The sequence below is a fragment of the Strix aluco genome, chromosome 21 (genome assembly GCF_031877795.1).
Source record: "Strix aluco isolate bStrAlu1 chromosome 21, bStrAlu1.hap1, whole genome shotgun sequence".
Classification (NCBI taxonomy): Eukaryota; Metazoa; Chordata; class Aves; order Strigiformes; family Strigidae; genus Strix; species Strix aluco.
In genome coordinates, this window is record NC_133951.1 from 8805728 (window position 1) to 8818600 (window position 12873).

Here is a 12873-nt window from a genome sequence, read left to right on the forward strand (position 1 = left end):
GGATCATTGGGTATTTGTCAACTAATTTCCCCCTGTTGACCCATGTAGGGCCAACTAAGAGGAGAAAGCAAAAGAAAAGTTGACAGATTCTGTCCCTGTCTCCTAGCTCTGAGCTGTTTCTTGTCCCCTTCCTGAAGAGCCAAACCAGCTCCTAAACCTGTGCATTTGCAAGATCTAGCTCAGGTTCTGTTTCCGTAATATTTGCAGGCAAGCTAAGCAGTAATTTAATATGTAGGATATTTACTGAAAGTGGAGGAATTCACACATCTTTTCGTCTTCCTGTCCAGTCCACACCTCAGCACATTCATTCCCTGTAGAAAATAAAATCACATGCACAAAAACAATCTCCTGCACTGTGTGTTTTTCCTTATCAGCCATCCTGCAGATTACAACTCTTGAGAGCTGCGCTATCATCCTCAGGGCAGAGGGTTGCAATCATCCCGTGTTTACCTGGCTTCAGTCGTGCCTCTCAGACTGAGGCTGTGATAGCCAGGGCAGGGGGCAGCTCCAGAGGTGCCCTAAGTGCACTTAGAGGCTCATGTGCTCTTCAGTCTCTGGGGGCAAAGGAGGAAGCAACTGCTTATTTTCTCTTCAGGACTTTTCCCTTTAGGCATGGCAAAAGGAAAGTACAGCCTTTTAAAATGCCTCCCTGATACCCATCAGGGGTTTGCTCTCACTGTAACCTGGTATTTACTGTCTGCTTTTTCTGTTTTTTCTTTTTTTTGTTCTTCAGAGGAAACCCTGTGCTAAGGCAGCTGGGTGGGAAGGTGTCTCGCTGTTTTTGTTTTGACCTGAAAATTAGCGGATTATTCTTTGAATGCAACTTTCCAAAGCAAAGATGTGAATGTTGGGGTTTTTATTACTGAACTGACACCTCCTGTGAATGGCTTATTCACCCTGGGGTGCTCAACCTCCTGTTTTGCGGCAGGAAGAGCACTTGCAGCTGATGAAAGGCTGGAAAGATCCCTCTGGGACAGCTTAAGAGCGCCTAGGTTTGCCATATACAAAGGTTTACTTTAGGGCATTTGAAAAATGCCTCATTAGCAGTTGATGACTTAGCAGGGCAGCTCTTGTTGCGAAAACCTAGAGCTGCCCCTTGCCAGGAGCTCAGGGTGGCTCTTCTGGCCTGTCCCTTTTGTTCCTTGGTTCCAAGTGCTTTCCCTGGATGCTCACCGGTGGTAAATTAACCGTCACTGCAGGCAGCCTCTCACATTATTCAGCGTTTCTTTACCAGACTGGCTCTGCCTGCTTTGCCGAATACTCCAAGTGTCAGGATGGGTGTTTAACAATCCCTGCCCTTCCTGCCGTTCTTCCCCAGCCCTGCCACACTCTGCACTTTTCCCTCTCACCTGCTACAGCCACCTTCCTTTGTGGCTGCCCTTACCTTGACTGATACTACGGCAAAGCAGTAACTCCTGTGTAAAGACTGGAGCACATGTGCAAGTATTTCAGGAGCCTTTCTGATTACCTCTGGATTTGCTGCCTTTTTCTGCTCGCTGCCTGCTGTGATGTGGCAGTTTCTCTTTCCAGGCAGTGTGTGACTGTACTAGATGTTGGCATTAAGTGCAGCTTCCCTCTCGTTTCTTCTGTAGCTCTTGATGTATCTGTTGGAACCAGCTCAGTGCCTAAGCAGACTTTGCTTTCCAGTTAAAGTCCCTCTTATTATTGCTGCTTTTTCTTTCTGTGTCATATTTATCTGTCAGTTTTCCCTGTGTTGGAGAGGATGAGTGTTTTTGTGGGTGCTTTGCTATGCCCCCAACAGCCAGCCATCAGTGCACAGAGAGAAACCTTATTGTCACTTGCTCCGTATTGCTCTCGGACACTCCTGTTTGCAGCACTCCTGTGGTGCAGCGGCATGTCCGTTGCCAGCTACACTGCCTGCCATCTTCTCCTCTGGGAGTCTTTGAGAGACTCCTATGTTTAGTCCTGTGCTGATGTTACCTGGGCTGCTTCCAAGAACAACACAGAACTGCTTCCTCTATTCCTAAAACTGACACAGAGAATGAAAACTACAGCAGGATTATTTTTAGTTCTGTAAAGTGCAGCTGAAGCAGCATTGCTAGACTCCGCTTGGCCAGAATTTGCTGTTTCAAATTGTCCCTGATAGGTGGGGAGTGTGTTTGTGTGGTAGATGGTAGCTTAAAGAACATCTATCTGCTATTCCTTGATGCTTACATTACAGTTTGGATTGGACCATCAATGCAAATGAGTCTGAAGTCTGAGATTAGTTTCCAGTAAATGTTCACCACGAAACTACTCAGTTAAGGAACAGGAAGAAACGTGCAGATCATAGCTGAGCTGCACTTGCAGAGCTGGGTGCCAGCATGCAGCTCCTGAAGAGCAGAGCGGTGGATTTGGCAGGGCTGGGAAGAGCTGGTGGCTGCAATAGCAGGAAGAGCTGCAGCTTCTGCCTGAGCTGTATTTGCTGGGCTGTGTGTCACACTGGTGGGGACCAGAGGGGGAAGCTTCCTGCCTGCTTTGTGTTCAGTAGTTCTGTACTCTGTCAACAGTATGATACACCTGAGCATTTCAAATGTGCAGGATATCCTATGTGCTGTACACCCTCAGGGTGTTTGTATTTAAAGATGAAATGCAAATGAGAACTTTTATTGACCAGCTCCCTGATACCTGCTGTAGCCATCTCATAGACACCACCTGCCTGCTTTTCCTTGTTGATTCACTTTCAATGATCTGGTACCCACAGTACCTCGCAGCAGTCTCTGTGATTTGAAAGAAAGGAAAGTGCTTGTGTTCTTGCCCCAGAACTGCAAGCATTTACCCCACTTTCTTGTTATCAGCATCTTATGGTAATGTTTTCCAGATGGCATGCTCTTGGGTTGCGTCCTTTCAGGCTGCTGCCTCTTTGCTGCCCAGTGAAGGAGCAGTGCTCTGGACTCTGTGTGCTGCCTTCAAGTCCAGATGCCTCCCTTGTATGTTCATTAGCACTTAAAACTCTAATGCTTTCTCTTGTAAAAGGAGAAGTCGATACTGGAGTTGTGTCTCCTCCTGAACCGATCCATGGCCTAGCACTTAAATCTGGGGATGGGGGCTTGTGTGTCAAAGTAGCCACAGAGGCAGGATTCATAACCAAAAATTCGTAAGGAGCAGTTGTGGAAATCGGACCACTATTGTTTAGAATTGCAGATATTCAACTGCTGTTAGCAAAATCCATCCCGTATCATTACAATTCTACCATAACTGTCTGTGTTCTGTTGTCTCTACAAGCTGATACCAGTTCAAACCTGCGTAACCTCGGAGCTGAGCAGCCTCCCTTTGTACTGTCCTCAGCCTCTGCTGATTAGAATCTTGTTTCACAGAAATGACTTGGTATTGTGCTTTGATAAAGTATCTATCTGGCACAGTCAGGACCGGTTTGTTTACCTGATATTATCTAAGTGCTCTAATTCCAGCCAGCAGTCTAAAGTTCACAGGAGGGAAGATGATTTCAGGAAAATGGAGAATCAGACTGGTGATGATGAGTGCAGGGCATTCACGGTAGGGTGCTCAGTCAGCCACCAGGAAAAAGCCTAAAAAAGAAAACAGGAAAGCACTAAACAGTTTGTTTTTCTGGCACCTTAGGATGAGATGACCTCAAGTTTGGGCCTTACCACAAAGAAAGCCCTCACAATCCTGAGAGACCAGCTGTCAGCACTGCTGGAGGGGCATCAGAAGGAACGGAAAAAAGTGACTTCATGGAAGGTGAGGCACCAAACATCACAAGGTTGGGCACTCAGTCTCCCCTTCTCAAAGTAAAGCTGAAGATTAAACAAAAGTTGGCTGCATTTCCTCCCAGACTGCTGCTGCAGTGTCTGGGTGTAGAACTGCTAAAGTCCTGGGGAACAAAGCAAGGAATCTGCCAAAGGGTATGTTTCTCTCAGCACTTCTCTCCTGGATGCTGGAGCTCTACAGGAGCTTAGTTTCACCTCTGAAGGATCTAAGGGCTTCAAGAGCCTCTACTGGCAGTGTGCCTGTGGGGTCCGTATCAGGTGGAAAGAGCTGTGAAGCTCAACAGTCTCCCCTTGTCCACCATGTTTGTCTGGCGTGTGCGTTGAATACAAAGTGCTAGTGTTTATGCACAGTACTTAAATGTTAAAAGTGTTCCTCACTTGGTTAGTGACAATGGGGCAGCCTGGCACAGAAGCCTTTTCATTCCTCCAAGCAAGAGCAAAGCAGAGCGTGTTCACCCAGACTTGCCAGCTGAGCAACCGTTAGTGCTGTAGCATTTGTATAATTGATCTGGGATGCTCTGTATCATTTTCAGGGGTTTTACAAAGTTGTGTTCACCCTGGAATGTCAACTGCTGCCTTCACCCTTTCTCACTCTGCTTTTTCCAAATGTCTGGCTCTGTATTTCATGAATGCTGACTGTCTGCTGCTCTCCTTTCGTAGGAGGTGTGGAGGAGCAGTTTTCTGTACCATGGTAACCGTTGCTCCTGTTTCCACTGGCCTGGTGCATCTCTGATGCTTCTGGCTGTGCTGTTGCTGCTGTGCTGCTATGGGAGCCAGCCGCAGGGGAGGTAAGCAAACATCCTCTGCTGGTTAACTGAGGCAAGGTGGTAGTTTTATATTGTCTTGACACTGTGTGTGGCTGATATAACAGTGTTGTCCCTCATTCTGTCTAGACATCTAGACATTAGCATATTCACACTGGTAGTTCTGTCCCTATCAGTCCCTTTCGCAAAACTTCAGCCAACTTAATTCTACTTCTAGTAGACCCATAGAATGTCGTTTGGAGAGGCTGAGACTTTTTTTCTGCAGTGTTTGTAGATCTTGAAAAATCCCAAGGCATTATCATAGTTAGGATGAATTTTGAAACTGGAGAAATCAGTGGCTCATAGAAGTTACTGTGCTGTCACATATGCTGTAGCATGCCTTGACAGTATTTGTAAGGCCATTTTTTTAATTGAGACAGGTCCTTTCAGACTTCTCTGGTGGCATTATTCTAAAGAAGAAGTGTGATCATAGCTCTCCCGCTTTTCTTTTTTAGCCATAGGTCTGTGGGATGTAGGAATAAACAACTGAGCAGGTGTGCATTTATCTCTGTGGGTGGCTGGCAGTGTATTCTGCTCATTTACTCAAAACTCATCTGCTTTCTGCTTTCTTCTGTTTTGCTGTGCAAAGCCAAGGTGCTGAGATAGTTAATGCACTGGCACTCTTCCTCCTTCTCCTCTTGGATCTCTTCATGATTGGGCGTCAAGAGAGGCTGAAGTGCAGAGAGGTGGAGAGGAGACTCCAGACAATCATTGATAAGATAAATGGTGAGGTCTCATTTATCTGTCCTCTCATTTGCAGTTGTGTCTTCCTCCAGTTGGATTTTTCTCCAAACCTGATCACTTACATTACTAATTAGGCTTACTAGCCTTCCCCTGTGTTACGCAAAAACAGGCTGTGAGAATTATGTCCTACTCATGCCTGTCCTGTAGAATAGTTATTTTGAGCAGTCATGTGACCATGTGCTTCCAATCTGTGTGTTATCAGGTAGGCGTCTGTTATGTCTGTGTACTTTGGAGTAATTCGAATCCTCAGTATCTTACAAAAATATCGGCCTTGCAGCAGATGATGAGAAAAGAATACGTGGGGTTGTACCACAACATAGAACAGAAGGAAATAAATTGCTGTGCATGAGCATCGTCTCAACGGGGGCTTTTGAACCTGAGGAGGCAGTTTATTTTAGTGCAGCAGTTTTAAGGACAGCCTTTAGCTTTTCCATTGTACAAGTATGTATTTAAGGTTATAAAATGACTATGTTTAGTTGTTAATACTGGGTGGAGAGAGAGGGGAAGAGCCATCAAGGAGAAAGAGAGACATGATAAAAGATCATGGGAATGGACTGAGTTTAGCACTGAAGGACCTATAGCCACTACAGGATGTAAATTGATGTATATTGTCCTCTCCAGAATTGTTACCACTTAATTCTTTCACACTTTGTGCTTTCAGATACACTTGGCAAAGAGGTGAAATGGCCAGACTCCATGTACCCTGACCTTCACATGCCTTATGCCCCATCCTGGTCCCTTCATTGGGCCTACAGGGATGGTCATCTTGTCAACCTGCCCGTGAGCCTGTTAGTAGAAGGAGATGTCATTGCTTTGAGGCCAGGCCAGGAGTCATTTGCTTCTTTGAGAGGGATTAAGGTAACTTGCTTGTCTTATTTCCCTGGCCTGTAACAATATACTTCCTAGGATTTTCTTGCCAATACTCTAATTCCCAGCGTACAGATTATTGACATGTTTGATGTCTTCTGACCTTGAAAATAGCTTGAAATTCCAGTTCAGTCAAGGACGGTGCTTTGTTAGACTGCCTCTCCTCTATGAACTCCCAAACCCAATGGACAGGAGAACTAATGTGATACCAAAGCACCATATTTCCATCTCTTCCACAAGGGGAAATTGTAATGTGCTGCTAAATATAAGTGGAGTGAATCTATCCAGTCGGATGATATGACATACAAACCCCCTACTTTATCCTGTTTTTTATGTGGAGAAATAAAGTTTTTCTGCTTTGACCTTCTCCTTACTACTGATTTATTATAAATGAAGATGATATAAAATACCTGAAGTAGTAGTAGTAAATTAACAAATCAATCACAAGATCTATGCAAAGATTTTGCTGCTTGAGGAAGATTGGAAAAAACGTAAAGCTTGAAATTTACCTTTGTTGGTCTTTATCATAGCTTTCACTCCAAATGCCAGTTTTCATGAAATAACCAGATGTGCTTGAACACAAACATTTCATTTGGCTTCAAGTTTGAAGCAATAGTTTAACTAGGGAATTTTTGAGAGCTGAGAGAGGGAACTGTGACAAACACCTGTTGTGTCATTTGCAGTGGGAGGGATCCTGCTGGACTAAACCTCCAGTCCCTCGCAGCAGGATTCCACCAAGGCCCCAACTGTTGCAGCCTTTGGGCTCTCTGACTTTTTTCCTAGGATGATGAGCACATAGTTCTGGAGCCAGGAGATCTGTTTCCACCTTTCTCACCTCCACCCTCCCCAAGGGGAGAAGTGAAGAAGGGACCTCAGAACCCTCAGCTGTATCGTCTTTTCCGTGTCTTGAAGACCCCAATAATTGATAATGTCAGGTGGGTTAATACAGTGCACAGTGCCTGCACAGCTTGTCTGTGTCCTTGTTGATGCCTTGTGTTGGCAAAGAATGAGACTTACCAGTCCAGGACAGGAACTGTCAAATATGCTGTGCTGTGTTTTCTTTATTACCTGGGAATGCTATAAGTCTCTTACTGTCTTGTCTTCAATTGTCCTCCTTAACTGGTAGGTTAGGCTAATATATAAAACCACATATATGCTAAGGATTACTGTTCAGCTCATTACTTCCCAACTAAATTTGAACAATGCAGGGAGGACACCGATTTCATGCATTTGATGTAACTAGCGATATGACACCCTTTAGTCAACTGGATATAACAGAGATCTGAACGTCCTGTTGGAGTTTCAGTACACATGGGGGTGATGGAGCCTTCCCATTCAGCAGGTGAGGAGACCAGATTTACCACAGCAGGTTATTCAGGATGTAATTGTAGAACTTGGCTTCTCTTTTGAAGGTCACCCCACATAGCATAGGGTGAACACAGTGTTCTAATCAGGTCTACCAGGAGGTTTATATCTGAGGAAGGTGTGGGGTTAGGGTCTTGGTTGCTAAAATCTCTGGCTGTTTTCCATTTTTTAGGTGGTGTCTGGAAATGGCTTTGTCACGTCCTGTGACAGCCCTGGATAATGAGAGATTCACTGTACAGTCAGTGATGCTGAAATATGCTGTCCCTGTTGTACTGGTAGGTCTCATTTCAAGCCTTTGTTGTTGACTATAGCCATGTTTTGTCAATAAAGGTGAAGAATTTGCAGCTGTCAACAGGAAATTGTGGCCAGGCCCTAACTCATGCGACTGACTCTGTGTGTACCTTGGGTAGTTCAGAGAAGCAAAGGTGCTGAGCCATCTAGCCGTGAGAGTGGAGGGAGGAACTGCAGCAGCAGACCAAGTATATCTTCCAGACTTTCCCAAGGCTGAGAATGTTACAAGGCAGTGAAAACTCCTTCCCTACATGTACTAGTTGTTAGCTGACAGTGTCATCTCTGTTTGAATTGCAGGCTGGCTTCCTGATCACCAATGCTGTGCGCTTCATTTTCAAAGCTCCTGGAATTGCTTCTTGGCAGTACACGCTTCTTCAGCTACAGGTAAAGGAGAGCTTGGAGCTCCACTCCACTGCCTCCCCAGAGCACCACTGAGACTGATTCTCTCCCTGAAGTGACAGCATCCAGTGCATGCTCATGTGCATGCTGTGGATCCAGGAGCTCTCAGTGGAGCAGGAAAACAGCTTTACCCTGGCAATCCCTCCCAGACTGCCCTTTACGTTGTTTTTGCTCTCTCACTTGCCATGTATGTATATATGTACGTGTATGTATATATATATGTGTAGTATCCCTGCCCTTTAAACTTGTAACATTTATGTCAAATTCAGCAGGAAAATCAGCTGCAAGTTGGTGTGATATATTCATGGCCTCCTTCATTACAAACCCCGAACAGTGTGTGTGTCTCCCTCCCGCGCTTCTCCTTGTGCTGCACTGCTTCCAGTGCAAGCAGCCTCCTTCCTTCCTGCCACTGCCTTTTACCCATCCTCTCTCACTGTGGTGGAAAAGATGTCACGTGAGAGGTCTGACTTCTTGTTGTCTCTGTGCTTGCTGGTGATTACAGGGTTTTTTTCAGGTGAATGGTGTCCTACCCATCCTTCCGTTGCTCTTCCCTGTCCTGTGGGTTCTTGCTACAGCCTTTGGAGAAGCCAGAGTCTTGGCCCAGATGAGCAAGGCCTCATCCACCTCACTGGTAGGTATCTCTCCACATCAAACGGTTGCAGAGAAAGGGGCAGAAGATGAGAAGGGCTCTGTGAAGTGAGCACAGTGGATTCAGTAGATGTGTCCACATTATTGTAAAAGCTTTGGATCTTTGGTTGTCCCAGCTGTGCCCTCTCCCTGGAGCACAGTGTGGCTTCTTCTTGAACAGATGTTTTAATTTTTTCAATCTGTCTACAGATATCCCAAGGTGATAGGAACCTCCAGTGATTCCATAAATCTCTTCAAGGCATGTGCTTTCTATCAGCTAAGCATAATCTTTCAGAGGGATCAACATGGAGATAAATGCCCTGTGGTGACTATAACTAGAGAAGGTTTAGCCACTGAGAAGGAATGGGATACACAAGATCCTCTGCAACCCCCTGTTTTAACATGTGGGATGAGGCTCTGGGGCTTTGCCTGCAGGCATGGCCTTTGCAGTGGATCAGGGAGTAAGAGGAGTTTCTGGTGGTTGTGCTGGTTTGGGGAGTGGAGTTTGGTAGTCTGATGGGTGTGTGGTCCTGAACTGGATGCACTGATGGGTGTCTCTTGTTCTCTCCTGGTGGCAGTGTTGGTGACATGCACTGTGCTGTGTTTGTCTTCTGTGCTGACTTCTGTTATGCCTGTACTTGGACAGAGTTTCTCTCCTTCTTGGCCTTCCTTAGCCTCTGTGGCCCTGGGTTTCTGTTTTCTATTCTTTTCCCTGTAGGTTGTACCTAACTAAGTTGCCTGTGTCCTGGGAGGGAGGATACATATTACCTCCCTCAGTGGCATTTGCACCTTTACCATCTCTTTTCAATGTTTTCTCCACTTTACTTTTCCCACCCATTCTCAGCATCACTTGGTTTCTGTCTTTGGAACCTTCCTTCCTCTTTCCCTTCACACCTTGCTGTTTGGCTGGGAGAAGCCAGAGCTCCTTGGCTTCCCTGCTTCATCATTCTCAACATACCCATTTGCCCTGTCCCATACTTGCACCTTCCTTGTGTTCTTTCCTGTCTTCTCCTTTTTCTTGCCAGGCAGCTGACTCTGTCCATCCAGCTTTTTCTGTGACATCTCAAACGTGATCTTCCATCCTTGCTGCTGCAGAACAACCGTTGTGATGTGCCTTGGTCATTCTCCCCCTTGACTAGGGCAGTCTTCTCTTGGCCTCTCTATTTCACTCCTTCCTTCTCTCTACTCTGTTCAAAATGTAGCAGGTAAGACCCTCTTCCTCTCCAATCACATGGCCTGTGTGACGCTCTTCTCCACCTTCTGCCCCCTCTCATCGTGTTCAAGCTGTTTGATTCCCAGTTTTTCAAGGCCATAGGTGACCCTCATGACTAGTTTAGTCAGACATCCTGCAGGACACAAACCGGTGCCCCCTGAAACAAGCCCCTGCCTCAAGTTGTGTTACTATAGTTGGACTACAGCAGCATTCCTTTTAGAAAGGAATTTGATGTTGGTTTGAAAACATCTGTACTGCCTTTGATAGGTTGTTTCAGTAATTATTTACCTTCACTGCTAAAAATGGGCATCTGTGTTAGTGGGAATTTTTATAGTATCTGATTTCCAGCCCTTGGAACGTTTACATCTTTTGTCTCCTAGGTTTAAGAGCACGTCAATCAAATTTCTGGTCTGTTGTAGCTACTCACATTCCCTTTTACTGCCTCGTTGGTTAAGTAAAGAGTTTAAGCACCTTGAATCACTATAAGCATATTTTCCAACCCTCTGATCTTTCTCTTGGCTTTCCTCTTAGTTTTCTCCAGTGCTTCAGGATCACTGTAGAATTATGAATCTCCAAAACCCACAAAATATTCCAGTAAAAGTTGTGCTTGTGCTAAATTTCAGAATAATTTGGACTTTCTACTCTATGTTTCCCTGTTAGTGCAACAAAGGATCGTATTAGATCTTTTAGCCACTTAAATGGCCAGGCTTTGTCCAGCTGATAATCTACAGAGTTAATGCTTTCTAGGATAGTCCTCATCCTGTAAGTCCAACGTTCATTTTTGCTCCTAGGTATGCAACCTTACTTTTGTACCTGTTGGTATGCATGTTTTTGCTTATTTTCCAAGCAATCCATACTGCTCTGTAACAGTGGTCTGTTCTCTTTATTACTGGATCCTGCCCCAAACTTTGTATACTTTACAGTCTCTATCAGTAATGTTTTTTTAGTTTTCTTTCAGACTATTAACAAAATACCCAGAATTTGTCCCTGCTTGAGCTAGTAACACATCCTATTGCAAATAATTCCTCAGTTTCTGTTTCATTTGGAGGGAGTCTGTTTCTAATATATTTAATATGGGCCCTATTTCTCTGGTATTACTCTAGTTTTTGTTAGAAAACCAGTAAAGCATTTTGTATCAAGTCAAAGTACCAAACGGTCTATGTCAAAAGCATTGCATTTATCAGTCAAATTTGTAATTTTGTCAAAAAAGATATCACAATAGTTTGATGAGATTTATTACTCATATACTTGTGGCGTTTGGTGCTGGTTGTATTATTTCACTTCTTTTCTTTTACTGGAGTCTCATATTAGCTGCTCAGTTATTCTGCCTGAAATCAAAGTCTGTCTGGGGTCCTGTGGTAACTCGGTTTGTTCTCCTTACCCTTTTTAGGCATTGGCACATTGGCTTTCTTCCATTGCACTGGGACTTAATCCATGTTTCAAGCCTTGTGCAAAATCAGCAGTAACAGTCAGAAAGTTGTCCAGACCTGCTAATTTAAACATACTTACTTTCAGTAGCTAGTAGCTAGAATGGAAAATATTTCATAGTTATCATATGGTATGAGTATATCACTGAATAAGGAATAGCAATATTTATTTAACACGTCTGCCTTGCCTGGAATATCATTTGCAATTTCACTGACTTCAACAAACAGTGGTTTTAATTACCTATTGGTATACTTTCTTGTATTTTTATGTTAATTTTTACTTCTATTTTCACTTCCACTCAGAAGTGGACTTTTTTATTTTTACTACGGGATTGTTGCTTTTTCAAATTTTAGTACAATATTGTTAAACAGTTCCTAATCTTCCTTTATAGTTCTCAGTTTAAATTATTTATGACAAATTTGTTTTTTTCAGCTTTGTTAAACTGATCCTTTTTAAAGTGCCAGATATATGCACTGTTATTTGGGGTGTCGTTCTATTTACATACAAATGTAATTGCCATATTCACTTATGCTTATGAATATACTTCAATTAAACTGTTTTCCAAAATTACATCTACTGTGGAATTCCTTTGTGCTGGATGCACAAATTTTGAGTTAGTAAATTTCTTGTTGTAATTCCAAGAGCCCCATAGTAGTGCCCTGCTATAATTTCTTTTCATTTCCTATCCACATCCCATTCATATCACCTCATTCCTCTGTGTCCATTATGTTCCAGGCACCTGCTTTTACAACCACTCTTCTAGCTCCCTTCTTTTGACTGACCCGTATAGCTTAAAAACAGATCAGTCAATCCTGGCTCTTTCTGTCTAAAAATGACCATCCAGAAAGAGCTTCCTCTGGGTCTAATTGCTATTATTTTCTCTGTAGACATTTAGGTGATGACTGTGTGTTCTTCTGTGATGTACAGCACCAAGCACTTTGTGCTTCACAAGTAGATAAAGACATAGTCCATTAAAGACTTAATTGTTTTGATGAATTATTGGTCTGCCTTGGTATAGTGATTCCCACAGAGCAGGACTCCTGCTTTCTTCTCTCCGAAGGCACAGTATTTAGGGAAGGATGTTCCTCATGACACATTTCTGAGCACGATTATAGTAACTGGTCTCTTCTCTTGCTGCAGCTTGCTAAGTTTTCAGAGGACACTCTCAGCAGCTACACAGAGATGGTATCTTCTCAGGTACTATTATTATGAATTGTTTTCTTCCATCTTCACTGCAGAACTTCATAATATCCTTTCCCTTCCTCTCTGTTCTCCTGCTTGTTCCTAGACCCTTTTTACTTGTGTCAATTGTCCATTGTCACTCATTTGCTGCTTTAATTTGCTATGCATGCGGGTTGCATGTCTTTCCCGTACGCCTTCCCATGTAAATGCTGCTCTGCTGACCGGA

General features: G+C 43.9%; 1 protein-coding gene across 5 annotated transcripts in view; it reads left to right on the forward strand.

Moving 5' to 3' along the window:
• The window catches only part of TMEM94 (transmembrane protein 94), a 54520-nt gene that overhangs the window by 17045 nt on the left and 24602 nt on the right, over positions 1–12873 (forward strand). For 3 of the 5 annotated variants that reach the window (XR_012625984.1, XM_074847330.1, XM_074847331.1), the window contains exons 3-11: positions 3580–3699; positions 4389–4516; positions 5121–5257; positions 5937–6133; positions 6926–7077; positions 7680–7782; positions 8096–8182; positions 8712–8828; positions 12606–12662. Coding sequence is in view for 4 of the 5 variants with exons in the window: in XM_074847330.1 (XP_074703431.1) it covers positions 3580–3699; positions 4389–4516; positions 5121–5257; positions 5937–6133; positions 6926–7077; positions 7680–7782; positions 8096–8182; positions 8712–8828; positions 12606–12662 (1098 nt within the window). In the remaining variant the exon portion in view is untranslated. Of the gene's footprint in view, positions 1–3577; positions 3700–4388; positions 4517–5120; positions 5258–5936; positions 6134–6925; positions 7078–7679; positions 7783–8095; positions 8183–8711; positions 8829–12605; positions 12663–12873 lie in introns of those variants that run through there. The other 2 variants (XM_074847332.1, XM_074847333.1) reach the window with 2 other exon arrangements.